This window comes from Athene cunicularia (assembly GCF_003259725.1).
Source record: "Athene cunicularia isolate RWA chromosome 20 unlocalized genomic scaffold, athCun1 chr20_part1, whole genome shotgun sequence".
Classification (NCBI taxonomy): domain Eukaryota; kingdom Metazoa; phylum Chordata; class Aves; order Strigiformes; family Strigidae; genus Athene; species Athene cunicularia.
The window spans coordinates 10,041,690-10,069,018 of NW_020799125.1; the positions used below are offsets into that span (position 1 = coordinate 10,041,690).

At 48.6% G+C, this 27,329-nt stretch overlaps 2 protein-coding genes across 7 annotated transcripts in view; one reads left to right on the forward strand and one right to left on the reverse strand.

The window, feature by feature from the left end:
- The window catches only part of ZHX3 (zinc fingers and homeoboxes 3), a 39,580-nt gene extending 18,548 nt beyond the window's left edge, over positions 1–21,032 (forward strand). For 2 of the 6 annotated variants that reach the window (XM_026862145.1, XM_026862146.1), the window contains 2 exons: positions 13,113–16,045; positions 17,410–21,032. In XM_026862145.1, the coding sequence (XP_026717946.1) occupies positions 13,273–16,045; positions 17,410–17,420 (2,784 nt within the window). In that variant the 5' untranslated portion in view covers positions 13,113–13,272 and the 3' untranslated portion in view covers positions 17,421–21,032. Of the gene's footprint in view, positions 1–3,999; positions 4,535–5,409; positions 5,690–11,661; positions 11,714–13,112; positions 16,046–17,409 lie in introns of those variants that run through there. The other 4 variants (XM_026862148.1, XM_026862147.1, XM_026862150.1 and 1 more) reach the window with 4 other exon arrangements.
- A 2,725-nt stretch (positions 21,033–23,757) lies between these two features.
- Positions 23,758–27,329, reverse strand: part of PLCG1 (phospholipase C gamma 1) — a 29,401-nt gene continuing 25,829 nt past the window's right edge. Inside the window, exons 28-32 of the mRNA XM_026862342.1 lie at positions 26,098–26,212; positions 25,774–25,935; positions 25,375–25,463; positions 24,716–24,900; positions 23,758–24,359 (exon numbers count right to left, since the gene is read on the reverse strand). Coding sequence (XP_026718143.1) covers positions 24,317–24,359; positions 24,716–24,900; positions 25,375–25,463; positions 25,774–25,935; positions 26,098–26,212 — 594 coding nt within the window. The 3' untranslated portion in view covers positions 23,758–24,316. The remainder of the gene's footprint in view (positions 24,360–24,715; positions 24,901–25,374; positions 25,464–25,773; positions 25,936–26,097; positions 26,213–27,329) is intronic.

The window sequence follows — 27,329 nt, forward strand, 5'->3', positions numbered from 1 at the left end:
TTTTTTGGGGGGGGGGGGAGTTCCCCCCCCCCTTTTTTTTTTTTAGCAATTCATCTGGATTTTTGAAAGAAATATTACTCAACAGTCGATATAAATTACACAAGTGGACAGAAAGCTGTTCTTACCCATGCAGCAGAAGGTTGTAGGAAACAGGAGCTCCATACTGATAGGCAGCTTCACCCACCTGGTGAAGAATTGATGGAAGCTCTTTGCTGGAAGTGGGGGATTGGCCCAATGTCCTCCTCCATTCCCTCCCAGCTTGGGTTGTTATGTGTTTCTGCGGCACCCACAAAGACCTAAATAGGTTGCAGAGGAGTCAAGCCAGCAATGCAGCTCAGCAGCGGCCTTAATTCTGCAGAGGGGGCTGCAAAGAGCTCTTTGGAAAAGTGGTGTCATTCTTTCAATCTGAGTCAGCACCCACCCATGGCGACAGAACTGAGGTTTCTACCACGTGGGCTGAGAACTTGAGAGCAAGACCCAAACACACGTGGCAGGAGCCCTTGGGGTTGGCACATCGCTTTCAAAACCCAGAGCTGATGTTCTCCTCAGGTCTGTCCTAAGCAGTCAGTGAGCTGGAATGGTGAGGTGGTAGCAAGCCCCTTTGCACTTGTATAAACATACAAAATATTTCTAAAACGCATCTAATACAGCTGTTGGAGATGTACAAGTAACTTCACACCTGGCTGCACACACAGAAAGCAGGGATTTCCTTGGGTTCTTTCCTTGGGTTCTAGGGGTGTATATTTGTATTTGTGTATTTTTGAAGCCTATGGCCAAGACCTGAAGATAGGTTCGGTGTGGCTTGGCAGTTAATTGGGCAGTATGTGCATAATGATAGTAATTTCCTTGTTCTTATTTCCTAAATTTGGTTTACAAGACCATGCTGCAATGTGACTTAAAGCTGTAAGTATTTGTCTCTGTTGGCAGTTGGAAATGTAGTATTAGCTGTGACTCTTTACTGAAGTAATTGTTCAGTATTGGAGCTAAATTGAATAATATGGTGGTGTTCGTATCTTAATCTTCCAAATGGCTCTCTTAAGTTTGCTACATTGATGTCTGAAAGGCTTAAAAATAATAAACTCCATTGTATAGAGCTTTGAATACAGAGTGGAGCCTTAGTAATTGCTGGCAGTTCATGGGTAGACTCGATAACACATGGCAAGGAAGCAATTCTCCCAGCATGCCTGAATTTTTTTAAAAATAATCTCCTTGTATCAAGGCCTTGTGATCCACAAATTAATGAGTACAACAATATTGTGAATAAAGGCTTTCAGGAGACCTCAGTCCAAACCCCAAAATCTTGGGCTGTCATACTGTTTTAAGACACCTCTTGTCTTCCTTATGCATCTGCCAAAAGCTCTTTGCATCTCTCAGCTATTGAGCGGGGTAGGTGGAGTGGGCTGGTGAGCTCATCTTCCAGCCACCAAGAGACTCTACAGGCTGGGTATTGTCAGAGAGCTGAAGTCCTGAGCCCTGTCCCCTGTAGGAAGGTAACAACCCAAGTCCCAACCTTCCACTCTTCACAGGAAGGGGAAAAAAAGCCAAATAACTTGTTTTGGTTTGGTTTTTTTTAATGGTGTTCAAAAAAAATGTCAGAGGGAGAGCTTTGCTGATTTTTCTCGGAAGATGTCTGTAGTTCCCTTGCATCCTTGTGAATGAATTTTTAATGAGAAATTGCAGAGGGCAGCTAAGGAAAAGGCTGGTTAGACCAGCAGGCATGATTTAAAAAACAAATGAACAAAAAAACAGCAGGAGAGGGAAAGGAGGAGAACATGATTTGTTTATCACAACTGTACTTGAAACTAATTTTAAATGTCTGTCTTCTGAGAGTAAGGAAATTCCTTTAGCTTCCAGCAGTAAATAACTTGGATGCTTTCAGCTCACAGCTGACCTACAGAGTGAGTTTTCAACTAAAAAAATAATTGACTCTCCAGTAAGGACAATCCATTCCAAGTGTCACTGGAGGAAGTGAACAGCTGGAGGAAGAGTCCTGACAAGCATGGTTCATATCACAAATAACCCTTGAACTTTGTTCTGTATCTCTGTGCACTGTCCAGAGTGGCCTGACAAATGGCTTTGAACAAATGCAGTTTTCAAACCAAAGAGCAGATGACAAGGGTTGCATTTGGCTGGCAGGTGCACAATTTGAATGCCGGGACCTTGCCCATGGAGATCTCAAATGAAATCCCAGGTCAGTTTTCATCTGACTGTCAATTCTAGAAGAAGTATTTTATAGAAAGTGTGAAGGTTGTCTGTCCCCTGTGAGCTCTGAGTGGTTAGTGGATAAGTGTTTGGTGGTAGGTGTGGTGTAGTTCTGCATACCTGCTCTTCTTGGCAGCTGAGTGGTGGAGCACTTCATATTAACTGTGGTGAGGAGGACTTCTGAAGCTGGCCTTCTCATCAGGTGTACCTCAGCAAAAGGTTTGGTCATTAGGATGCTGAGCCCTCTTAATGGTCTGCCTTGCTCTATGCCAGCAGGACCTATTGGGAAGTGGGGACTTCTGGAAGTCTGCCACTTACGTAGGTACTGAAAATAAGCTGGACTTCTTTGGAAAATAATGTTACAGCTGAAGGAGCTGAACACTTGCTGGTCTGACCATATGCTTCTGAAGTTCTTGTGGTTCAGTGCTTCAGGCCAGGGTGTTGTCCATTTAAGGCAATGGAAGAAAACCCTGTGCCACTCTTACAGAGTAGGTATGCTGAACTGTAAGCATCAGGACCAAATGGTAGTTCTAGAATTAGATGGTGTCCCTAATTCCCCTGTTCAGTTTTAAGTGGATGCAGCATTCTTCACTTAGTCTGAACTGTTGTGTTGCATTGTTGTATGGGGTTGAACATCTGCCCCTTCTAACCACAAAAGTGGCTGTGTTCCAGTGGTGGGTGGTTTCTTTCTATTCGGGGATCCTCTGAGGCCTACTAAAGCTTCAATATTAGCCATGACATACGGTCAACTGTTGCAGATCCCCTTGGCTCCCCTCGTTTCAACATCTGCAAAGCCAGAGTTGGCCATCTTGGTTTGCCCATGCACCATGCGTAGCACAGAAAGACCCTGACCCTTCCAGCTGCTGCTGAACAGGGAGTGGGGCCTCACCAGGAGAACCTGTGATGCAACGCCAAAAACTTCTGGTCCCAGCCTCTGGAAAAGGGGAAGGAAGATCCATCATCAGCTCCCTAGGGAGGGCTGTGTTGTTGGGACCACAGTACCAGGGTCCTTCCTCACCCACAGCACCCTTGCTGGTGGCTGCGCATCCTCTCTGCAGCTCCACTCCAGTGGTCTTGTTCTGTGGCACGGCCGGGAAAGGAGCAGGCGGAGCAGCCGTGGCACCCAGCACACCCTGCGCCACATTAAAAATGGTTGGGATGCTAGAGCAGGGCCAGGAACAAGGTGCCAGTCTCACACAGGGTTCTCAGCCCAGTGTTTCTTTCCCCCAGCATTGTTCTGGTGACTGACTGGTGTTCGCCTGGCAAAAGCTTTTTGAATATTCATTTGGCTGATGGAAGATGAGAGTACCATAGCTCCTGGAAATCAGCTTAGGTAGGGCAAGAAAATGTCTGCTTTTTTCTTGCTACTAGTGCTACTTGAACTCTCTCAAATGCATACTTCACATGGATAAATGATTGTGGAGACCTCAGCCTACCTAACAAGCCTGCTCTTGTAAAGCAAAAATTATAGTGCCTGCATACTTGCCATCCTCATTCAAAAGCCCATTCCTCATTAATATCACTTTATACATATTATTGCAGTTCAAAATGCCATTCCTCTTCTCCCCACCCATTTCCTTGACTGGCTGTGACATACAGGAACTACACCCAGTGCTTGACTCGCCTCTCCTGACCTTTTGTAACTTGGCTCCAAACTCCTTTTTTTTGGGTCTTTTGCAAAACACTGTCAGAAGGGAAAAATCCTTTGTTAAAACACAGCCAACTCCTGCCTCAACGTGGAACAGTTTGTTCTGCTGAAAGAATGAGCCAGTTCAGTGAGCAGAAAAACATTGCCATAAACCAGCGGACTCAATAAGCTGCAAAAGCCATCGGCTGCACACAAGGTCTGAAAGGACGACCTGAAGCAGGATCCACGGGGGAGAAAAAAAATCCATGATCCCAACCTGCCAAACCCTGTTCCCTCGCTTTCAGCTGAAGTATTTTGCAGTTGTCTTTTTGGTTATAGCAACTGTAAGTGGGGGAATGGGAGCTGATGCTGAGCCAGAACGTAACACAGCTCTTGAAGCTAGCATATTGCAAAAGGGCACAGTGGATGAAGTAATCCAACAATGCTCAGCTGGGAAGGGGCTGCAGCACTCTAATAGTCTTCAGTCTGTGCTGCAGATGATCAGCTCCAGCGCCCTACGCTTGCTGTCTGGTACTACTTAGTAGCTTGGTTTAATCCTTCCTACCCACATCTTGATTTAAAGCTCTGGATACTATTTTTCCCTGGAATTGCTGCGGGTCTGTCCCTTACACAGCCGCTCGGTAACTGGTGATTAGCCTGTCTTCAGCAAGCATTTCTTCGTTGCACAAGGGACTTGGATGCTCGGTGAGAAAACCATGTGAGCCTCTAGCAGGGTTTTGGGTTTGTGGCTCTGCAGTGGGATTGTTTTGGTGCTGATATAAAAGCTGATGCTGGTTTTCTTCTAACAATAAATGTTGTGCTAGCATATAGAGCTGTGGTTCCCTAATTTGGGGTGATGGCCCCCAAATAGGGTCACCCCTCTGGAGGTGGATGTCCAAACCTGGAATTGGGGTGAGCAGGAGTGCTTCAGACGGGCTAGGAGGCTTCCCCCAGAATGACTCCCTGGGACTGGGCAGGCTGCAGCAGCACTGAGAGCACAGTGGGCTTCTGTGCTTTGTGTGCTCTGTTGTCATTGGGTGCTTGTGCCTGTGAACTCCTCACCAGCTTGGCCAAGTGTTTCCTGCTGATTTTAAAGACTCAATTGCCCTTATCAGAAATTTAACATGCACCAAGATCTACCTCTGGTTCTCATGTTGCTTTGGGAACCGGGAGTCTTTACTCCAAGCTCCCTGATAGTTTTTTGGCTTGGAGCCAGTTTAGGAATTTCAGAGAATAAAAATACAAAGAATTATATTTTAGGTGTAACCTACCCTGTTTCACATGCATTCCAAAGGGCTGCACCTGCCAAAGCTGGCCTTGCCCTATCTATATGGTGGTGTTTGATAATAAGCTCTAACAGTGGGATTGCAAGGCAGGTAGCAAGTCTGAATGTGGTGTGGCAGAATACTACTGACCTATGTGGGGCTGTTTGAGGTGCCTGTGATGAAGCTGCAATCACAAACAGATCCCTGAGAATATAAATAAAAAGAAAACCTCCTAGAGAAAGCACAAAGGAGTGAAATCAGAGAAATCCTGTGCATTTATAAACATGACCTATGTTCTCGTACTGTCTTGTTCAGGCACAAACCAACCCACTGGTATTCACCAGCTGAGCATGAGGTGGTGGGAGACCCAGATATTGATGAGCTGAGAGACTTCTTGAAGCTCCACTAATGCTATCTGGTGTCCTCTGCTGGTAGTGTTAACCTCGGAGCTGGCTCTGTCAAGAGATGATTATCTGTCTGCTGGACCTTTTCCTTTGGGGAAGTGCCCGGAATGTTTTGCAACATGGACAAAATGTGAGGATTGAAGCTTATGGAGGTGGGTCCCTGGGATGCTGGGACTGTGAACCCTGCTAAGGTAGTGTAACTCGGAGCAAATCTGTAATGAAGCCTCTATGCCAAAAGAGATTATTATTTTTTTGGAAGATGTTAATGGTATGATTGCATAACATTTATTTTATGCTTGATCAAATGGATGAGGGCAGAGGAAAAGGAGTGAATTAATGTTAGTGATGTTCAAACAGAAGCATGCAAAGCTCCGAGGGATGATCAGTGGTTTTGTTTTGATGTGTGTTGTGTTGTGTTTTTTTTTTTTTTTTTTTTTGTCTTGACATTCTCCTGAAATATAGCACGCAGGCTTGTCTCTAAGGGGGGCACATTGCCAATAGTCTAAAGGTTATATTATCCTAGTGACCTATTTTTATACTCTAATCGCGTTCTGTTTCAGCTGCCTCTTTCTAGCCCTCCATCTTACTCAGTTTTGTGCTCATCTGAAAAAAAGCAGAGATAATTACTATTAGTCCCCGAGTGCTAAGGCAGCAAGCCAGCCTCTACCCAGGTAACAACAACGACAAAGGAGTTACTGCTGTTATGGAAGCACCAGAGCAATCCGAAAACACAGCTCGTAAATGGGTGATGGCTTGAAACAGGATGATGAGGTGTTGTGGGGCAGAGGAGAGAGGTCTTCTCTTGAAGGCAAATTTAAAATGGAGAAGTACAGCAGTTTGTAGAAGGGTGAAATTTTAATGAATAGCTCTGTTTAACTAGCCTAAATGGAAAAGACGCTTTTCTACTCTAGGCCTGCCAAGTAATGGAGAATGAATACGATTGTTCGGTCAACCGGCTTCCACTGCCTTTAGACTGTACCCGTGTTTTCAAAGCCAGTCTTAAGCTACAAAGCACCCTGACCAGTTGACATAAAGACAAATTGTTCCTTAGTACAAACGTTGACTATGTGATGCTGCTTGAAGCTCAAAACTGCTGAAATTTGTGCGTGTGTTTGTACATTTGTGCGGCGCAAAATAATAAGATGCGAAGAGGCTTTTCTTGCCTGTGTGGCTTCTCTCGGGTTGCAGTTATTTTATTGCTGGTTGCTTTCCCTGTTCTTGTGGAGAGCACCTGAATTTTGAGTGCCTGCAGTGTTACTGCAGTAGCAATCTGCTCTGGAGAGAAAAATCTCATTAACTGTTTGCTCATGGGAACTTGCAGTCCTGCATGGGGTTAAACCCCAACGGAATTGTCATGACCTTGGTCTGGTTTATGGACCAGGGTCTAGGTGGCAGAAGCTACCTATAGGTGCCAGTGCTAGGCAAGGGCATGGCGTGGGGATGTGCACTGCTTGCTGGGAGCCGGGTGATGCTCTGCTGCTGGCGATGGTCCCATCCTGTGACTTCCCTTCCAGCTCCAGGCTTTGCAGAGTTACTCAGGGAGGATGCTGGGCCCCAGCTAGTCGGGATGCACAGCCGCAGACCAGGAACAGAGGAGCTCAGCCCTGCCAAATCTTGCATTTTCTTTGCTGTTAGAGAGCTGTGCTGGCACAGCTAAAAGAGAGGTCCTGTCCACACCCAGGAAGCTGGGATTTGCTCTGAAGAGTTGGGCTGCTCACTCTGTTTGTATTGAACCACAGGGATGTAGCCTGGAGAGGTCTTTGCTGAGATGCCGGAGCATGTCCATCCACACTGTGTCCCTGGGATGGATTAGCAATAGCTGCCCTGTTCCTGGCAGCAGGCTGTCCTTGAAGCCCGTTGGTGATGCTGCTGCATGGCCTCTCCCTGTGCTTTGTTATGCTTTTGTTGTAACCAGAGCTTGTGATTCCAAGTCCATGGTGATGTCTAGCCAGGGAAACAAGCCTTTGCCGCTTCTACCTTATTGTGGAAAGTGCAGGAGTCCCCAGCCTTCCTCTCTCCTGCCAGCCCACACTGAGCACGTTTTGGCAAGAAGTTAATAAAACTAGTGAAACTCCTACATGACTTCTCATGAATGGACTCCAAATGCAGAATAAATGTTAATGCCCAACCAAAGAGAAAGAGTCCCAGGACTGCCATGGCTGGTGACAGGGGCGGCCTGTGCTCATTGCTTCATGGCCCTGTCTTTGTTCCCCTCCCCAGCACCCAGGTAAATGTACCCAGTCCCAGGCCACTAAGTTGGCACCCAGCACTGCCCAGAGCAAACAGGGTGTCTGCTGTGCTGGGGGGGACCCACTGCAAAACATGGTGGGTTTTCCCTCTCGGGTGTATGGTGGTGGGAAGGGGAGGGTGGGTCAGCTCTTGGATCTAGGTGCTGCAGAGAACACCTGCTTGTTGGTGCTGGCCACAAGGATCTTTCATTTACTGGTCTTTACTTGCTCATTACCAGTGGGAAGTTGGGAAGTCATCTGTGGTCTTCCCACAGACAGATGTGCATCAAATGGGCCTGGCTGGAGGTAGAGCCTGAAGGGGAAATACAAAAACTCTGAAACATCAACTTTTTTTTTTCTTTTATTTCTCTCTCCCCCCCCCGCCCCTTATGCTATCAGGCAGGGCCTGCAGAGTTTGAGCTTAACAACAAACCAGTGTTATTTAAGTGCCAATATTGTGCTTGGCTTCATATGACACAGAAACATCAACTTTGTCCCTGACCTGGGGAGTGTGTCTGCCTGCCTAGCAGGCACCGGAAGTGTTGAGAAAACTGTTATTTTACTTCTATTTTGGTGTTGTTTTTTTAAAAAAAATTTTTCTTTTAATTTTATTTTTTTTTAACCGAGCATTCTGCATCAAACACCAGAGCCTCAAGTAGAGTACGTAGCCATCCTGCATGTCTGCGTGGACCCTTGTCCCCAGTGAATGCTGGGCACCCAGGAGTTGGCTGGGCTGGGGCAGAGAAGGGCGACTGTCCCGTCATCCCCGTACCCGGGTGGTGAGACCAGAGCTGCTGTGCCCAGCTGCGCCCTGGCTGGCCAGTGATACTGCCTGGTGGGTTTTCTGGTTGTTGTTTCTAGGCGAGGTTTGCAAAAGGTCACAAAAATTAATCTTCTAACTGGGGACCTTGGCACTGCACGGAATGAATGTTTTGCATTAACAACCTAACTCATTAATTCACTGAAACATTTAAAACCAAACCAGTTATATCCAGCCAAGCTGGAAAAAGCTGAAAGTTCATACTCAGCAGTGCAGATTTCGAAACCTCCCTTTGTTAATCTCTGCAGAAGTAAATTTTCTGAAATTTCTAAGCTTACTTTGACCAGTCTCAGCATTGTTTTCCTCAGTGGAGGCAAAGCTGCTCCGCAGAGGGTAGGCAGTGTGTACCTGGACCCGCTGATGGGGACGGGAAGGCTTCTGTGCTGGGGGGGACAGAGGGTTGGTACAGGAGGTGTTGCAGGAGGGGAATGTTCAAAGCACCATTGTAGGTTTTGTTCTGTCTCTAGCAGAAATGCTGCAGTTTCCATAGTCTGGGATCCCAGATTTCACAGCTTCCATCCTCCTCCTCTGTTATTATTTTCTGAATTGCTAGGGGTAGCACGTCTCTTGGTGCTCCTTGTACTTGTTTGTGAGCTGGAGATGGGCTGCTGGTGTGTGGCCTTCGTGGGCCTCTTACACAGAGGAGAAATGGGCAGACCTGGGCAGTGCAGGAGCGAGCTCAGCCTGCGGCTCCCCTTGCCCTCGCTGCTGGCTCACAGTGCGGGGCTTGCCTCCTCTAGGTCACAGCCCTTGAGAAGCTGATGAGTGGCCACCAACCTGGCTGTCCCTGTAGCCACCGCATGGTGACAACAGCGGAAAACTGCATCTACCAGTGGAGCAGAGCTTTCCCGTGATGATTTTTTAAACTGTTTTAAGCTGGGAGCTGTGCAGACAAGCAATCACGAACATACATCAAGGATAGGGAACCACAACCCAACCTAAGCCATTCACAGGTTTGTGCCTGCCTTGTGCAAAGGCCAGGCTGCTTGTCCCTGTCACAGGAGCAGAGTGTGCATGGTTGTCTTGCTGTCGTGTGAGCCCCAGAATTAGTTCCTGGTGCTTTAGATATGAGAAATGTACCCCCAGCCACGTGCTGAGCTGGGATCTGATCTGGCCAAAGGAGCCTTTGGGCTGCCTTTCCTTCCAGCATCAGTAGTATCAGGAGTATCACTGGAACTGAATGGGTTTAATGCTGCTTTAAGTCAGTTTTCCCGCAAATTTCCAACAGCAATGGCAGGTTGGGCGTACAGGTCATTTGACCTGCTTACTCTGCTACCTCACTATTAAATTAGAAGTATAAATTAAATAGGAACCGTGAATTCAAGTACAACCTCTTTGTCTTTCTGGCTGCCAGGTAGCCATTTCATTCAGCTAATGTCTCTTTCCTCCAGTTAATGATAAAATAATACATAGGAAATAAAGTTCTGCACACACGACTGTACAGATTGGTCTGAAGGGTTTGCGGTGGAGCTGTTGTAAGGCTGTTTTTTAATTGATTAATTTTTCTGTCATTAATTTACCCTGTCCATTAAAACAGCCTCACTTTAATGACAGAGAAATCAGTGAATTATCCATTCTGTTATATATTAGTGGTATATTAAAGTATTAGTGCATTCCAGAAGGTGAGCAGTGAATAAAACATGCTCCGAACATGTGGTTATGCAACTGTTCCATGGAAATGAAATGGACAAACAGTACACTTGATTAATTTTTTTTCCCAGTAAATTGGCACTGTGATTCACTTCCAGCTAAATTTGCAATATGTGTTCTCAGGTGGCCTTAATATTGGAGCCCCAGCAGGAGAGCTGTGGTGGCTGGGGCTGCTTTGATTGCATTTTTAACAAAAGTTCTTGGAGAGAGCACGGAGCTTGATGCAAATGTGCTGGTAAATGAAATGCAGAGCTTTTAGGTTCTCTGTAGGTGGGTCAGGCCATTCACATGTACCCAAAATAATAGTGACAGCATGCTCAGGAGAGGCACTCTGTCACCATGGCACAATGGGGGTCTTTGTGTATCTCCATTGCTCTGTATCAAATTTACTCTGTTGACAGATAAAAATCATCTTTTTGATATCTGTCGGCTCCATGAACACTAGGTAAGATCTGCCTGGGACTCGAGCTGTCTCAGTAATGGAGGCTCTGGCACTGGATCTCTAGCAGGAGTTCGCTGGAAATTAAAAAGCTTGCAAAGGACCCAGCAGTTTCTCCCTGGCCTGTGCGAGAGCTGCAGAATAAAATTAAATAAGAATTCCCTTTTACCGTTACTTCCCTGACACGAAACTCCTTTCAGCCTTTAAAGCTCTATTTTGTAGGCTTCAGGCTGGTCTTATTGTTTTTTTCCTAATTGACTCGACTTGGAAAGGTCATCGTACCCTGCTAGATTGTGTAATATTTAACTTAGCATCAAAAATTAGGATCTTGGGATTGGTGTCAAATGGATGCTGTTCCCCTCTGAATAGCAAAGCCCATTCATAGTCATCCAAGTATTTGACTTGCTAATACTAATGAATGTCTGGCCCTCTGCAGAGGGAAGGACTAACCATAAAAAGGTGGGATGAGAGTGACATAAAGCAGGTATTGAGAACATGCAATTCACACTGACTAAATCCAGATCACAGCTTCAATACTTTTATTTATAGATTTATTTTTTTTTTTAAGTTGTAATTTCTAGCTTTTCATGAAGCTTTAGCATAGCAAACAGTCTTTTCTGATGCCAAGTTCAGTGATGACTAACACTATTTACAGGACTGTTTTGTAATCTCAGATCAGCCCACATTAACGGGAAGTTACGTTTTCCCATCAGTCTTTTAAACGGTGCCTGAGAGTTGCTGAGGCCAGAGTTGGCCATCCAGGCTCTCCTGTTTGGAAAAAATGATGTCAGCTTTCAGAACTTTTTTTTTTTTTTTTAAAATTTCTAATGAAGTTAGGGAGGTCAAATAGTACTTCCTCCATTTGATTTTTTTTGCATTAGGACCTTTCATTCCTCTGTTCTAAAAGCTACCGACAAAAATAAGCAGAGGAGGTATTGCATAAGCACCACCAAGTCATTTGCCCGATCTGCATTTCTCAGTGCATGAGATCAGCTCAGAATATCTGATATGAGAAAGCTACTGGTGCACAACTGCTGTAACTGATAGGAGTTACCTCTGTGAGTCATCTGGTAGGATGGTAAGTTGGTCTCTCTTTTTTTTTTTTTTCAGTTCAAGTTTTATGAGTGTTTTTATAAAGCTCTTTTGCTGTTACTGTAAATCCCAGGAAAATCTGGCACAGAGTGTTTGTAATATGATTCAGTGCATCCATATGCTTCCAAGTGACCTTGCAATCTGGAAAAAAAAAACATTTTATCCCTGTGTTTAAAGGAAAAAGAAAAGCAGAGTTGCTGTAAAAAAGGTTGGCAGAGGGGTTAAGGCAGAGGTGTTCCTCCCTCATATGTGCTGCCTTTCCTGTTATGGGGTTTGTCACCAGGCAAGTGACTCTTGGTGCCAGCTACAGCGGACAGCTTTACTGCCCTTGGGTCGTGATCTCAGGCATGGACCATCCGCTGTGCAGATGGCAAAGCTACATCAGGCCAGGAATAAGGTTGTGGCTAATGCTCAGGGCAGCCCTGGCCTTCCACAGGCTGGAGCAGACTGGGAACTGCTTTAGCTTCAGAAAAATTAAAAAAGATTCCTTTTTTTTTCCCTTAAGTGATGGATTTCTGGTCACCCCAAGCCCAGAAAAATGGGCTCGTGTTGCAGAGAAGTATCATTTTCTTAGGAAATACCTGCAGTGCACTGAGTTGTGTGAATGCCAAAAGCTGCAAAGGTGGTGGGAGGGAAGGCTGGAAGGCAGGAGCCAGGAACATGTGTGTGATGCTGCCTTTGAGTTTTGAGGCTTTACCTTCTCTTGTAGCTCCAGACAACGACTCAACAGATGATGTTGAAATGGCAACGAAGCGTGCACGGGGTGGGGAGAGAATCTCACAAATGCTCTGTGGTCTTGCTGAGCGATAGGGGTTAAAATACGTCGCCCTGGCTACAGCCTTCCTGCTCCCTGCAGCGGAGCTCCAGGCGTCTCTGCAGGCAGAGGCCCTTGGCACCCGCATGGTGCTTTGAGCTGGCGAGAAACTTCCTGACAGGATGGCTGGAAAATGCCGATTTTGAAGAAATCAAAATGTTCTGTGGGGGATGTGTTGATTTTTCATCCGTTTTTTCTGATGGAAAACAGGCAGGTTTTCCAGGGGGACCCTGCCTGGTACAGGAGCTGGGAGCCCGGGCACGCAGGGAGCCCAAGCACTGCTCTCCCCACCAAAACACTGGTGACGGCTCTTGGCAGAGCAGGGTGAGGGGAAATTTCAGTGGTTTTCCTCCTCAAATGAGAATTTGATGCAGGCTGTAAAAGAGGCAGTTTTGTGTGTTTGTTTTTAAACAGGTTGTATGTGTGAAAATACATAAATCCAAGGTCAAGTTAAATTTTTCCAGTGAAAGAGTCTGAAATAATTTATCTAGTGAAAAAGTTAAATACCAGGATAGTTGTGCTTTGTCTAATGCCAAGGGAACTAACCTCTCCTCCCTCTCCTTGTCCTCAGGTTCAGTGGCAAATATGAACATTTGTCAACATCTGACAACAACTCCTTGGGACATCATGAATTTGCTGGAATCTAGACCACTGAGCACTTACAATAGTGTTTTTTAAATCTGAATTTAATTTAAATGAAAGAAAAATAATAATCTGGATCAATTGTAGTGATGGCTAGCAAAAGAAAATCCACAACTCCCTGCATGATACCAGTAAAAACACTGGTGCTTCAGGAGACTGAACTGGATGCTGTAGAAGATGATCGTGAAGGAACGCAGCAAGATGCTCCTGCGGAAGGGCCAGCAGCTAGTGATGCTGGTGCCAATAACAGTAATAATGGAGCTTTGTCTAATGGGCACCGCGGTATTGCTGATGGTGACACTTATATCTGCAAGTCTTGTGACTTTGGATCTCAAGACATTCATCACTTCTTTGGGCACTTGGACTCTGAGCACTTAGACTTTAGCAAAGACCCTGCCTTTGCATGTGTTGCTTGCAACTTTCTGGCAAATAGCCATGAAGGGCTCTCGCACCACAATGCAGAGTCGCACGCTGGTGAAACAAGCTTCATCTGGAGAGTGGCTAAGCAGGACAATCGTACAACTGTGGAGCAAAGTCTCTGTGAGGCTGCCAGCAGCCACGATCTTCCAGGAGAGGTCCCTGAAGAAGGGGTGGATGGCCAGTCTGAAATTATCATTACCAAAACCCCCATCATGAAGATAATGAAAGGTAAACCAGAGGCCAAAAAAATCCACACGCTGAAGGAGAATGTGTCAAGTCAGTTGGGCAGTGAGCCGGAGGTGAAAGATGGAGAGCATTCATTCCCAAACGGGTCTGTGCCAGTCAGCCAGCCCACTGCAAGTTCGACAAAATCATCTCATATAGTGAATGGCTCCATCATAGGAAATGTGCCTGTTCTACAGGCGGGTGTTGCACAACTTGTGTCACTGCAGCAGCAACCCCCATTGCATCAGCAGCTACCTACGTCCAAGTCCCTTCCCAAGGTGATGATCCCCCTGAGCAGCATTCCAACATACAACGCCGCCATGGACTCCAACAGCTTCCTCAAAAACTCTTTCCACAAGTTCCCCTACCCCACCAAAGCTGAGCTCTGCTACTTGACTGTGGTGACAAAGTACCCAGAAGAGCAGCTGAAGATTTGGTTCACTGCCCAGAGGTTGAAGCAGGGCATCAGCTGGTCACCGGAGGAGATTGAAGATGCCAGGAAGAAGATGTTCAACACTGTTATTCAGTCCGTGCCACAACCCACCATTACAGTTTTGAACACGCCGCTGGTTGCGAATCCTGGGACCGTCCCCCATCTTATTCAGGCGACTTTACCAGGCCATGTGGTGGGGCAGCCGGAGGGGACGGGGGGTCTGCTGGTCACGCAGCCCATCATGGCAAATGGGTTAAAGGGCACCAGCTCCTCCTTCACCTTGGCGGTGACTTCTGTCCCCAAGCCGCAGCCGGCAGCGCAGCATGGCACAGTGAGCTCCAGCAACACGTCGGGGGTGAAGGTGGTCAACAGCGGCCAGTCGCTGCTCACCGCCTGCCCAGCAATCTCCTCGCAGACCTTCCTGGATCCCAACGTGTACAAAAACAAGAAGTCCCATGAGCAGCTCTTGGCCTTGAAAGGCAGCTTCTGCAGAAACCAGTTCCCTGGTCAGGCTGAAGTTGAGCGGCTGACAAAAATCACGGGACTTTCCACCAAGGAGATTCGAAAATGGTTCAGTGATAGGAGGTACCACTACAGGAACGTGAGAGGCGGCCGGGCCGTTTTCCCTGGAGACAGCGCTCTTGATTCCCTGCCTGAAATAACCTTCGACGTCTCGGCCAGGGGAGCTGAGCTGAGCCCCGCGGCAGCAGCGCCCACACCAGCCCCTCACCACCCACCGCGGCGGCAGTCATGGCATCAGGCGCCCGACTTCACACCAACGAAGTACAAAGAGCGGGCACCAGAGCAGCTGAAGGCCCTGGAGAGCAGTTTTGCCCAAAATCCCCTTCCTGCAGAAGAAGAGGTGAACCGCCTGAGAGGGGAAACAAAGATGACGCGGAGGGAGATTGATAGCTGGTTCTCGGAGAGAAGGAAGAAGAAGGTGGCAGAGGAAAATAAGAAAGTGGAGGAGGCGGCTCGGCAGGAGGAGGAGGCGGAAAATGGTGGTGGGGAAGGGGAGGACTCCTCGGATGAGCTGAGGGCCGCAAGTGAAAACGGCTCGGTCGATGCCTCTGGCAACAACCCAAACTCAATGGAGCGGAAAGTGAGTCCCATCAAAATCAACCTGAAGAATCTGCGAGTAACTGAGTCCAATGGCAAAAGTGAGTTACCAGGGGCTGGTGCAAACGAGAAAGGGGACGTCAGCTCCAGCCGGCCACCCACCCCTCCGAAAACCAAACTGAACTTTAAAAAAACAGCCCAGCAGCGGCATCTGCTGAAGCAAATGTTCGTGCAGACCCAGCGGCCCACGAACCAGGAGTACGACGCCATCGTTTCCCAGACGGGTCTGCCACGGGCTGAGGTCATTCGCTGGTTTGGGGACAGCCGGTATGGCTACAAGAACGGGCAGCTGAAGTGGTATGAGAACTACAGGCGGGGGGTTTTCCCCCCGGGGCTGGTGGAGGTCAGCCCCACCGGCCGGGAGGTGCTGGAGGACTACTATGAGAAGCACAAGGGGCTGCGGGAGGAGGATGTGCCCAGCCTCTGCGAGCGCTCCCACCTCAGCGCCCAGCAGCTCAAGGTGTGGTTTGCGGTCAAGGTGGAGGAGGAGAGCCGGGGCGCTGTCCCTGAGGAGGCCAGTGCTGGTGAGACGGTGGGAAGCCGGAAAGCGCCGTGTGAAGCTGGCTCGGAGGTGTCGGAGAGCAGCGAGTCGTGGGAGCCAGGTGGCCAGGAAGGCAGCGCCGGGACCCCCGACGCCCCCGGCCCACCGCCCGCCACCCGGCTCGGTAAGGCCTCCACCTCGGGCAGGGCTGGCTCTGTGGGGGGGTTTGGCTGAGCACAAGTCACTGAGCATTTCCCATTTGGGAAGCTGAGGCTTTAGGGAAGGGTTTTGTGTCCAGTCCTGCTGTTTGGGATTTAACTGAGGAAGCAGTGAGGAAACCCCTGGGAAAGAGTGGGGCCAGGGAAGGAGGATGAGGAGGGTCTGGCAGGATGCTGTGAGTGCTCCTGCCTGCCCACACCTGCCTGCCTTGGTCACTGGATACTAGCTCCATTCTGAAGCTAAAGCCTGGCTTTACTTTTAGCTTAAGTAAAACCAGTGGGAGTGTCTGGTCCCTTTACCTACGCCAGGGAAAGGTGGCCCTTGGGTTTATTTATGAAGAAGATAGGTTTTGGAAAAAAAAGGGACCTGACTGCTGTCCCCCATGCCACTGGCTGCTTCCATGCCTCCCCCTGGCCTCAGGCAGCAGACATAACCTGTGCCTGCCCGTGCAGGCAAGAGCCTCCTCCCCTCTCGCTGCCAGCTCTCCAGATGCGAAGGAGAGCAGAGGAGAGGTGTTTTCCAAGCCCTCTGTGGGCTCTTCAGAAGTGCAGCTGGGGGCTGTTTCCTCCCTGGCGGGGTTCCCGCCCTGTCCCACCACAGGCTGCAGAGCCCCTTGCCTGCTCCATCTGGGCAGCTGGGATCTTCTACAGCCCCACTGCCTTGCTTCGGAGCCTCCCACACACTTCTGCCATGGCTGCAGGCCTTATAAAAAAAAAAAAAAAAAAAAAAAAAAAAAAAAAAAAAAAAAAAAAAATTCCACTGAAATTCATTGCTTCCCTCCCCTGTGTAACGCAGAGGAGACAGTGTGGGTTTGAATGGGCTCTTCTTGCAGCTGAGAGGTCTGGATGGGCGCTGCCTCCTGCGCTCTGCTGGGGAGCGGCCGCAGGAGCGGGCTGGGGAGGTGTTGCAGCAGCAGCGGTTTGAAGAAGGGTGGTGGATCAGCTTGTGTGCCTATGCCAGGGCGATGGCCGTGCCCCTGCTAGCACCTTCTGAGTGTCATTTTATGCCACGGGCGAGACGGTCCCATCGCCCCTCGTGGCACAGAGGCAGGAGGTGCTCGGTGAAGGTGCGTGGCTTTAGACCACTGTGGGCTGCATCCTGCCTTAGCCTTGCTGCTGGCCAAAGCCCAGCTCTGCTCCCATGAGTATTTTGGGTTTCCTGGCCCCTCTAAATGGGGCTGGCCTTTCTCTGCAGCTGACTGCATCAGTGCTCCCAATTTTGACCATCCCAAGGCACTCCTGCACCCCTTCCTCCCCATCCAGCACCCTGCCTGGGTTGCAGGCCCCTGCGGTGAGCTGGAGCATCCCTGACACCTCTGTTCTTTTGCAGAAACAGACTGAACTCAAACCACCAGCCCTGGAGGATCTGCTCTTACCCTTGAGAAGAAATTTTTGGTCTTTAAGAAACCCATGGGCCGGCCTGATCCAAACCTCAGGAGCAGAACGTGGTGATAAAGCACTGCCATAAATAAGACCTTTGAGCACAGCACACAAGAGAGCGCGCGTGCAAAAACTGGGCACTTAGTGCAGATTTCTCAGTGTCCCAGCCAAGGAGATGGCTGAGAGCTGGCAGAGGCGGGGTCTTAGCTTGCACCCAGGAAATAGGATGCTCTTGTTTGCTTTCCAGTGGACAGACTTTCAGATTTCATATTCATATACCAATGCCTACAGCTGCCTATACAAGCATAACAAATCTCAGACATTGTGTAAACAAGGTCATTGCTTAGATATGGACTATCATGGCACACTACTTTTTTCTTTTTTTTTCTTGGTTTTTTTTTTTTTTTAATCTGCTGTCCGTTAAGGTGTTTGTTCTCTAAAGGTTGGCATGGCTGCATATATCCTCTCCGGCCTTTCTGGTCCTTGAGCCCTGGCAATGAAGGGCTTTGCGGGCACACAAGTGTGTATGTGTGTGTTAGGAGAAGTATCCAAGAAGAAAACTGCCAGTCTTGCATTAAAGTCCAGTGGGAGCTGAGTGAGATTTTCATCCCTATGGTTGAGGTTAGATATTTAGCATTGCATGCTCTCCAATAAGTAGCAGGTTCACAGACCCATACAACCCGGGAGTTTGGTGTCATTTGTCCCTTGCTGGCTAGAATATTTTCCCTGGTGCTCCTGGAGACTGACTGTAGCAGGCTATTAAATCTCCGAGTCTCCCTTTAATCACTGATAACTAGCACATAATAATTTTTCCATCCTGACCTGGAATCCTTTTCATTGTTCAGAGAGAACAAGCTGTTCTTCAGAGAACAAACGCAGAGAATACACAGTGTTGCTCTGAGTGGTTCAAGTCATTGTTGTCTCCAAGGGATCGGCAAGGCAGCAGCTCTTCTACAATCAGGAAGTTTCCCTCTCGCAGCCCTACATGACAGATCCTCCTTCAGCAGCGCTGGTAACTTCAAGTGTTTGCTCCAGTCTTTTTTTTTTTTTTTTCCTTGCCTTTTTCCCCACCCCCCCACCCCAGTCTATCTGCAATAGTTCTGGCAAAATAGCAAAATAAATTTCCCAGTTAACCTTCCTGTTTCCCAGTACCTGTACATTTTTAATGTGCCCATGTTGTCTTGGGTGTTTGCTGTATGATACAGCTACTTAAAAGTTTTTTTTACTGTTCTTTTCTAATAGAAAACAAGATCTAGAAGGGAAACTCTTGAGCTGAATAGCCCAGCCAAATGCTGTGTCAGACCATTCTGTCACAAACTAAACAAATTCCAGCTCAAAATTGGTTCCATGTCTTGCCTTCACTTTTGCTCTTGGAAGGCTATTCCAGAACTTTACTGCCTTTGAATGGTTAGAAACTTTATTTAAATTTCTAGTTTGAATTAATTCATGGCTGGTTCTTTCCTGGTTTGTTTTGGAGCCAACATTGTCCTTTAACTTAAATAGTTTTTGGTGTTTATCCGCTGATGTATTTATGGAGAGTAGTCATAGCTCCTTATTTTTGCCAAGCTAACTCAGCCAAGCTTTTTCAGTAGAAGGTTTTTATTTAGTGAGAGCTTTTTAATGTGGGAGACTTTATTGTTGGTGGTAAATGATATTTATTAGAAGGGTGGGTAGCAAGCCCCAAAGGATTGGATCCAAAGATTTACAAAAAAATCTGGTTTAAAAACAAAAAAGCTCTTTCAGAACTTCTTCCAAAGATGGTGTCTGATTTCTACCTTCAATTGCTCTTGCTTTTCCAATTCTTTCTTCGTTCCCTCTAAGAGGCCACCTTGCTCAACTACTAGGAGGGGCTTTCTCTGCTCAGTGCTTTGCAAAAGAGAGGGCTTCCTCTCACCTGGCGGTAGGTGCCTGTGCCTGAGCTCACATAGCTCCCCCGGCACACGGTCTAGCCCCCGTGGCCAAGTGTGAGCAACTGCTCCAGGAGGAGATGACCTGCACCCTAAAGAGAGCCGGGGTGATGTGCTCAGATGCAGACACCCGCTCTGCCACATCCCTTAGCAGTCAGACAAACCCTCCCCAAAATGCTGCGAGCAGGGGTGGTGTCAGCCTGGAGCACGCTGCAGTGACACCAGGCTCCCTAAATTTCTTTCTCTTTAGAAGCACTATTTCTGGTCATGCCGTGCTTGGAGGCATAACCAGCAGCCGTCCCACCTCGGCCTGGGGTCGGCTCAGCTGGGCAGGTCCCCGTGGCTCCCCTCCGGGACAGCACAGGCAGCTGCACGGCGAGGACAGCCCCAGGGGTTCACCCTTGTGGGTGCAGTCGTGCACCCCCCGAAATGTCACAGGTGACAAGAGAATCTGGGTGGGCCTAGAGCTGGAGGTAGCCGATCTGGGAGGTGTGTGGCCCGAGAGTATGAGTGTATGTATGGTGTTACCTTCAGAGAACAAATACAGGTAGGTCAATTTACTCTCTAGTGTCTATGTACATGCAGGTTTATTTAAGTACACATATATACAGTTCAGATATGCCATTGATTCTTTATTGCATTAAGATGTACATGAAAAATGTACAATTTTACTAACTACTTGCTATATAAATATGTTGGAAGTGTAGTTTGCCCATTCAAGGTGATTTTCTGTGGGATTTTTGGTGTACACTTAAAGGCCTATGGCTAATTGGAAGAGTGATCCCCGCTCCATCTGCCGAATGCTTAAGGGCTATGGTATGAACTGGTCCCTTCAAACCATTTTTCCATGCACTCACTGAAATTTTTTGCACTTGGATTGTACTCGGCCAGTTTTCCAGAATAATTGAAAAGAGAAGTCTTGTGAGCTAGAGGGAGAATTTCCCGGTGTACACAGAAAAACCAGCCTTGAGGGTTGGAAGCTGCTGAGGTTTTTGAGCTTTGTCTCCGTGCATTCATACAAGCACAGCAGGAGTTTTCTTTCTTTTGGGTTGGAGGAATTGTAAAAAGTGGTTCCATGCAGACTCCCCTCGGACACGGCGACGAGGCTGGCAAGCCCTGTTGTGTGGGGAGGGTAAGATTTAGAGAGAAAAAATCAAAAAGCAATCAAGTTCTCTTTCTAACTCCTACATTCCTTGTTATCTGCATTTTTTTAGTTGACTTGAAATCTCCATGAAAGTAAGTATAAGCTGAAAATTTTTGAGCTTTTAGCTCTGTGGTCCTCTGTTTCCCTATTGCATCATTTTTGAAGCTGAGGAGAAGCAGGTGTCATCTCCAAATAGGCTCAGGTTTTGATGCAGAACGTGAGAAATGTGTTTGCATCTGAAACTGAAAGGAAAACTTGAGAGGTGACTCCACAGTCCCAGCAGCTCTTCTAGTGTTAAGAGAAAGTGTCACCATGATTCTACACAGTGTGTGAATATTTATCATCATCTAATCAAAGATGACTATCTTGACTTGAAAGGAGGGGTGTAAGATAGAGGTCGTGTAGCCAGCATCAGTAAGGAAGGGAAGTCTCCATCCGCTGTGTGTGAGCCTTGGCTTGACAGGAACAGCAGCAACCATCATTTTTAATCCATGTGAATCTTGTTACTTATGTCTCTGAGGCTGCTTAGATTAAGGGCACAATCCAATTGCTTAACAACCCAAACCCGTGATTTGTGCCACACCTGGCTCGCTCATGTAAAGGGCTGCTGGTTCTCCTGATGCAGGGAACAGTTACTTTATTCATGATCAGTAGGCCCTGCCGTGACAATTCTAGACATGGCTCTGTATTTCATTTGGGGAGTTTATTTTTCAGCTCCTTAATTAGTATCCTGGAAATTTTTTTTTTCTTTTTTAGCAGAACACTAAACAAACAATGATTACAGGCTCCTATTTCCACTTGCCTGAGAGCTGAGTGCTGCTGCACATCAGGCCCGCAGCCATGGCGAGAGGGGTGGGCACAGGGGCTTGCTTCAATGCATGGCATGCAGCGGTCAGCGTGTGCCCACAGAGCTCCAGCCGCAGGGATTTAGTGCAGCTGCATGTCCCCTCCCTGCCAGGGGCTTGTTTTGGTCACCACGAGAAGCCACCAGCAAAAGCAGTAACTGCTGGCAGCTGTGATGAGAAACCCTGTAGCCAGCCCACAGCTGACTGCAGAACCTGGTGATGCTTGCACAGAACCTGGAGCTGCAAGAGACCTGCTTGGTTAATTTTTGCTACATGTCCTGTCTGTTCAGGAGGTGAAGGAGGATGTAGAAGGCTGGTTTTCCATTTAGGGTTTTGGGGGTGTGTGTGTGTGTGTGTGTGTATATATATGTGTGTATATATATATATATGTGTATATATATATATGTGTGTATATATATATATATACACACACATATATTTTTTAATTTTTTTTTTTTTAAAAGCAACAATTTCTGGTCACAGGTAGAATTGTTTTGTATTTTGTCTTCCCTGCAGCCCCTCTCTCAGAGACATTACAGAGGCAACCTGATCAGGAGGTGATGTTTGGAAGCTGTGTCACTGGGAATTAGAAAGATGATTTTTAGCACTTAGGCACAAATTAGAAAGTGAATATGATGCTGCACCTTCCTGTCAAGTTGATAGTACTTAAAATGCTTATAAACTTCTCTCTCCCGTTGCCCAGTTAATTTTGAATGTGCTCTTTTCAAATCAGTTGGTGGCCTGATGTGATTCAGCTCACTGCGGTAACCTCTGTTGTAATTTCTCAGCTGATCATAAAACCAGCAGGGTAAGATTAGGCAACACTACAGATGGAGGGAGGGATGAGACACCTTTTTTTTTTTTTTTTCCAAGTTTAGTTTCTGCTGTATATTTTACTGGCAGTGGTCACTGCCAGAAATGCTGGATTGGCATCACAAAACTGCAGAGCAAGGGAGCTCTGTTACCTAAGCAGTGGTTTGGTTTTTTTTTTCTTGTTATTGCCTGTTCCAGTAAAGAGTGCTGTTGGCTGACATTGGCCATGTTTTGATGGCACAGTTAAAGCCACTTTTTCCCTGTACTGATGGAGGGTGGCGTTAGGAGGCCTCTTGCTTACTGGTGCTAGTGAAGGTTGGGCTAGGAATCCATGGCATAGAAAAATTCTTGCTAAGATTGCACTTTCTCTCTGCCCCATCTGGCTCCTGGTGGTGTTATGGGTACGTGGCTGTGATTTCCCCTTGCACATACTAACATTGCACTAAAAGAGAGACTTTGGAAACAGCGTGTTGATCACTTTGTTTCTCAGCAGACCACAAAGTCAGCCTAATGGGGTCTCTTTTTTTTTTTTTTTTAATTATTGTTATTTAGAAATCATGCTGGTGCTGAATGACCTGGAATTTTTGCTTGGATTTATCCAAAGGAAAATGTAATTGTAGCTGCAATGGGACCTTTCATAAGGGTGGCCGTGCAGCTAGGGAGCAGAGCAAGGGCTCTGCTCTGTAAACCGTCTTTGTACCGGGGAGGTGTGGGGGGTTCCAGTGGGGTTATTATTGTGTTTTTTTTAAGACCACAATTTTAGATGGTCACCTTGGCAATCGTGTGAGACAGGAAATAGTTTTTACTTTTGGTAAAGGTTTTAAAGAGAAAAAAAGTGAAGCTGCCTGTGATTGTGGGCTGTGGCTATTACTAGGGCTAGGGTAGCTTGTACCTGCTATGGACTTTACCTGCTCTTATTCTGAGGGCAAGAACTCCCTGTAGCAACAATGCCACTTCTGAGAAGTGAATGGCAAGTTTCCCTTCCTTTTGTATATGTGGATGTGAGGGTGGGCGAGGGGAAGAGCTTGCTTGTACAGTTTGTTGAAATGAAACCAGACATTTTTGGTTGTTCCTAAATAAAGAGCGTAAAAGACAAACACGAGTCGACTGGTGATTGTGCTTGGGACTGAGCAAGCCTGTGGGGTGCTGAAGTGCCCAGGGCTGCCCTATGCCCTGTGCCAATGCTGGGTGATGGCAAAAGCTGCCCCATGCAGGGGGATGATTGCTTGTCCAGGAGCAGGAACGCTCAGCTCAGTCACAGCCCTCGCGTTCAGTTTAAAAGCATGACGATCTACCCCCAGGGTAAAGCCCAGCAGCAGTAATGCCAGGATACCTCTGTCCTAGGAGCTGCTCATCCTCAGACCGGTTCAGAGAAGCATGTAACACCCTTGTTTTACCCTTTTGAGTGAACATTAAAGCTCCTGTTTTGTTGGGGGTTTTTTTGCTCCCCCAGTATCTGCAACGTCCCTAAAGCCAGGAGGAAGGAGGGAGCAGCGCAGCCCCCCACGGCAGGGCTGCACCCCAGCTCCCCCCGCAGCACCTGGCTCTGCAGGGGGGCACACCGCCAGACACCCGAGCCACCACGCGTGTAATACTGACGCTTTTATTGTCATTTAAAGCTAGAGCGGCCTTGTAAATGTCGAGTTTCACTACTGGACCCCTAGGCAGTGGCTATACAGGTAGGTAGATGCGACGCCGCCAGGACAGATAGGTGCTGCCTTGGTTGCGGAAGTTCCCCCTTGCCCGGCGCGCTGGGAGCGGGTACAGCAAAGGATGGCCGCAACGGGCCTCCGGCAGCTGTGCAGAGCAGGATCTCCAGGAACACAGGCAGAGCAGCGACAGCAGAGGGCTGGTTGGGGGCTTTTTTTGGGTCTCTTTTCTTGCAATTATAGACAGTTTTGTCTCTCACCTCAGCGGCTGGCAGGCTGTACACACCGATGCACTTCGTTAAGGGCTTGGTGGTGAAGGGTGGTGGGTGTTCAATTTTTTTTTTTTTTTTTTTTAGTTCTCCACTGGAACACACTTCAGCAGAGAAACTGGAAAAGCTGCCTGAAAGTAGGCCATAGCAGTGCCGTTTCCATAGAAACCAGTTCACAGCGTGCCGTGAGATTCACAAGCACTGGAGGTGCCTTCGCCCGCCAAGATGGGCTACAGCCGGTTGTCCCCGTTGACCCGGGTCCTCCGCAGTACCCTGCAGGGGAGCACAGAGGGGACACACCGAGGGATGATCACGGGCAAATGCTCCCGTCTCAAAAGTCACACCCCAGGAGGAAAGCAGGGCCCAGCAAGTCCCCCATGCCAGGGGAAAGTGCCACCAGCTGCAGGGTGACAGCTCCTTGTCCCACCCTACTCCCACGGACCCCAGAGCAGCAACTCCCCCAAGGACTGGCACAACTTTCATAATGAAATTTAGGATTTTCATGCAGCAAACAAGGCTGCGGCTCTGCTCTGGGTTACTGGGAGGCTGCGTTTATCTGCCTCCACTGGCGGGGGGGGGCGGGGCGCGCATGTCTCACGCTGGGAAGAGCTCAACAAGCGCTGGTATACCTTCGCTCCCGGCTCTCGAAGTGGTCAGCTAGCTGCTCCTGTGACACACGGAAGTCTTCAAAGGACTGCTGGTACCGTGACTCAAAGGACCCTTCTCTGCCTCTGCTCGCCAGCAGCTGATTGGAAGCATCCCCTGCTCGTTCCCGTAGGGCTGAAGCACTAAAGAGATTTATTTCGCCATTCTCCTGCTTGGATCAGAAAAAAAATACAGTAGTAAAGGGGATTTCAGTCTTCAGGCTTGGGATTTCAGTCTTGTACTAAAGGCAGTCCTGGTGCAGGGCTCTGCTGCCCCATGAGCTGCCACTCAGGGTGTCTGGGGCTCACAGGGGTTTGCAACATGCAGCTGCTCGGTCTTTAACACCATCACTGGCTCCCACCACCATCACTTTAAATGAAGAAATAAACATCTGTTTCTGAAGAAGCCCTGCCCTCTGTTTATGCCAACACAGAGCTGCATGCTTCCCATCCTACCAGTCCTCTGTGGGCTACAGCACAGTGCTGGAAACTCATCCGTTCCGCCTGCAGCACAGCCAGGCACTGCGGAGCTCCGCTGCACCGACCCGCTAGCAGCGCAGAGCCCTGCTGCAGGGGCAGACACAGCAGCCTTGGCTCCTCAGCCCCGCGGCGCAGCCACCTTCTCAGGTGTGACCCAGCCTCACCTTGCTAGGGAAAATGTCGATCTTGACAAGTAGGGAAGCCAGCTCCAGGTTCTCACTGTAGTTGTTCTTCAGGGGTACAGCTCGGAAACCTACAGCAGAGACAGCTCCAGCATCACTGGCAGCATAGGCAGGGACGTGTCAGTCTCCCAGCACAGACCTCAAGGGGGTCTTCTCCAACCCCCCCAGCTCTGCCCAAGTGGCAGTCGGTCTTGATGGGTATCAGCAAATGGGTCCTTGCTTCCTCCACCTGGCATGGGGACAGGAAGGACAAAGCCAGCCCAGGGCCTGACAGCATCCTCCCATGAAACTCAGCGTCTCCTTGGCTAATGATGCAATTAGCAAACTGTTGAGGACACCATGACATTGACACCCCCGCCCCCGCTTCCCCGACCGCTTTACCCGTCTTCAAGCCTTTCACCAGGAAGGTGGCCTGAGCCAGGAAGTTCTCATCGCTGAACATGTCCTCCTCATACACCACGAAGCGGAGGAAGGCAAAATCAGGGTTGCTGACCTGAAAGTGGAACTGCTTCGGCGTCCAGAGAGGGTTCAGGCCGTTGTCCGCTAGTCAGAAGACACTGCTGTTAGTCGGGAGCCCTGTGCCCCCCACAGCTGATGCTGAGCTCAGGGGCAGCCCCCACCCCAGAGCCAGGCTTTGCTGCAGTGCCCATGGCTCACACCACAGTCAGGAACACTGGTGTGTCCCTCTCCCTTCCCTTCACTAACCCACGATCTCGGTTTTCTGCTTGGCGTTGTCGTACTCAGCCCCAGACACTTCCACCTCCACGAAAGGACAAACGATTCCCCTTCCATTTTTGGGAAGGTGCCGGGCCCCCAGGACCTGGGCAGAGAGCAGGAGAGACTTGGTAAGAGATGGGAGCAAAGGGGAAATAATGTGTTTGCATACCAAGACATTTTCTTTCCAAATAAATCACCCTGGCTCTGCTAATTGGACAGAGAAGAGACACTGACAGCCAGCCCAGCCCAGCCTGCCTCTTGGAGAAAAACAGCTCCCACCCCTGGAAGCTGCTATGGTGTTACCAATCACCAATTTGCCTTGTAAGCCATAAAAAGAGACAGCTGAACTGCCCCAGGTTCCTGTCTGCCGCCTGCACAGCCAGGCTTGGGCCCACAGCATCCCTCCTCCAGTCTGCCAAGCTGGAGCTGGGCTGCTGAGCTGAGCAGCCTTCCCCTGCTTGGAGAGGGACTGGACACCCCCTTCTTTGCCAAAACTTCTTAGCTCTCCTGCTCGAGGATGAAAAGGAGCTGCTCTCCACTGCTGCTCTGCCTCCTGTTTGTAGCACAGTCTGTGCTCGATTCAAATGACAACCTGCTTCCTTGCAGGAGAAAGAAATCCCAGCTCCCTCTTGCCAGTGGCCATATGTCACTCCAGCGTGCTGTCGGCACGCTGCTGTTGCAGGGGAAGGACGTGCTGCCAACGCTGGATCATGTGCTTTGAGTCATGCTGGGCTCGAGACGGCTTCTCCATCCGTGAAAGCTGGCTTATGGTGGGGACATCGGGCAGTTTTGCCAGAGGACAAAAAGCTGAGCCCATCTCTTAAAGGAGACAGTGACAGGCTATGGCACAGTGATTCTTGACACCTGCTGGTTGCAGCTGCATCCCAGGACATGGGAAGTTTGGAAAACAGACAGGGATTTTTAGAGAGACAGTGGCTATGGAGTGGGTGGTGCAGATGGGTCATGATGGGGTGTCCTCCCTGAGCAGGGCAGTGGCTCTCTGAGGCAGGATCACTCTGGTGAGAGATGGCCTCAGAGGAGCTGCAGTTTGTGTGTGCTGTCAGACATCTGTGAGCACCTAAAGCCTGGATCTCTGCTGCTTCCGCCCCAAAGGTCTGCTTGAGATGAAGGGACTTGCAGAGGACACTGCCAACCCACAGATAAATGCTGAGCTCGGCTCTAAGACCACTAGGGATGCCTGTACAGGCTAGTGGGACAGC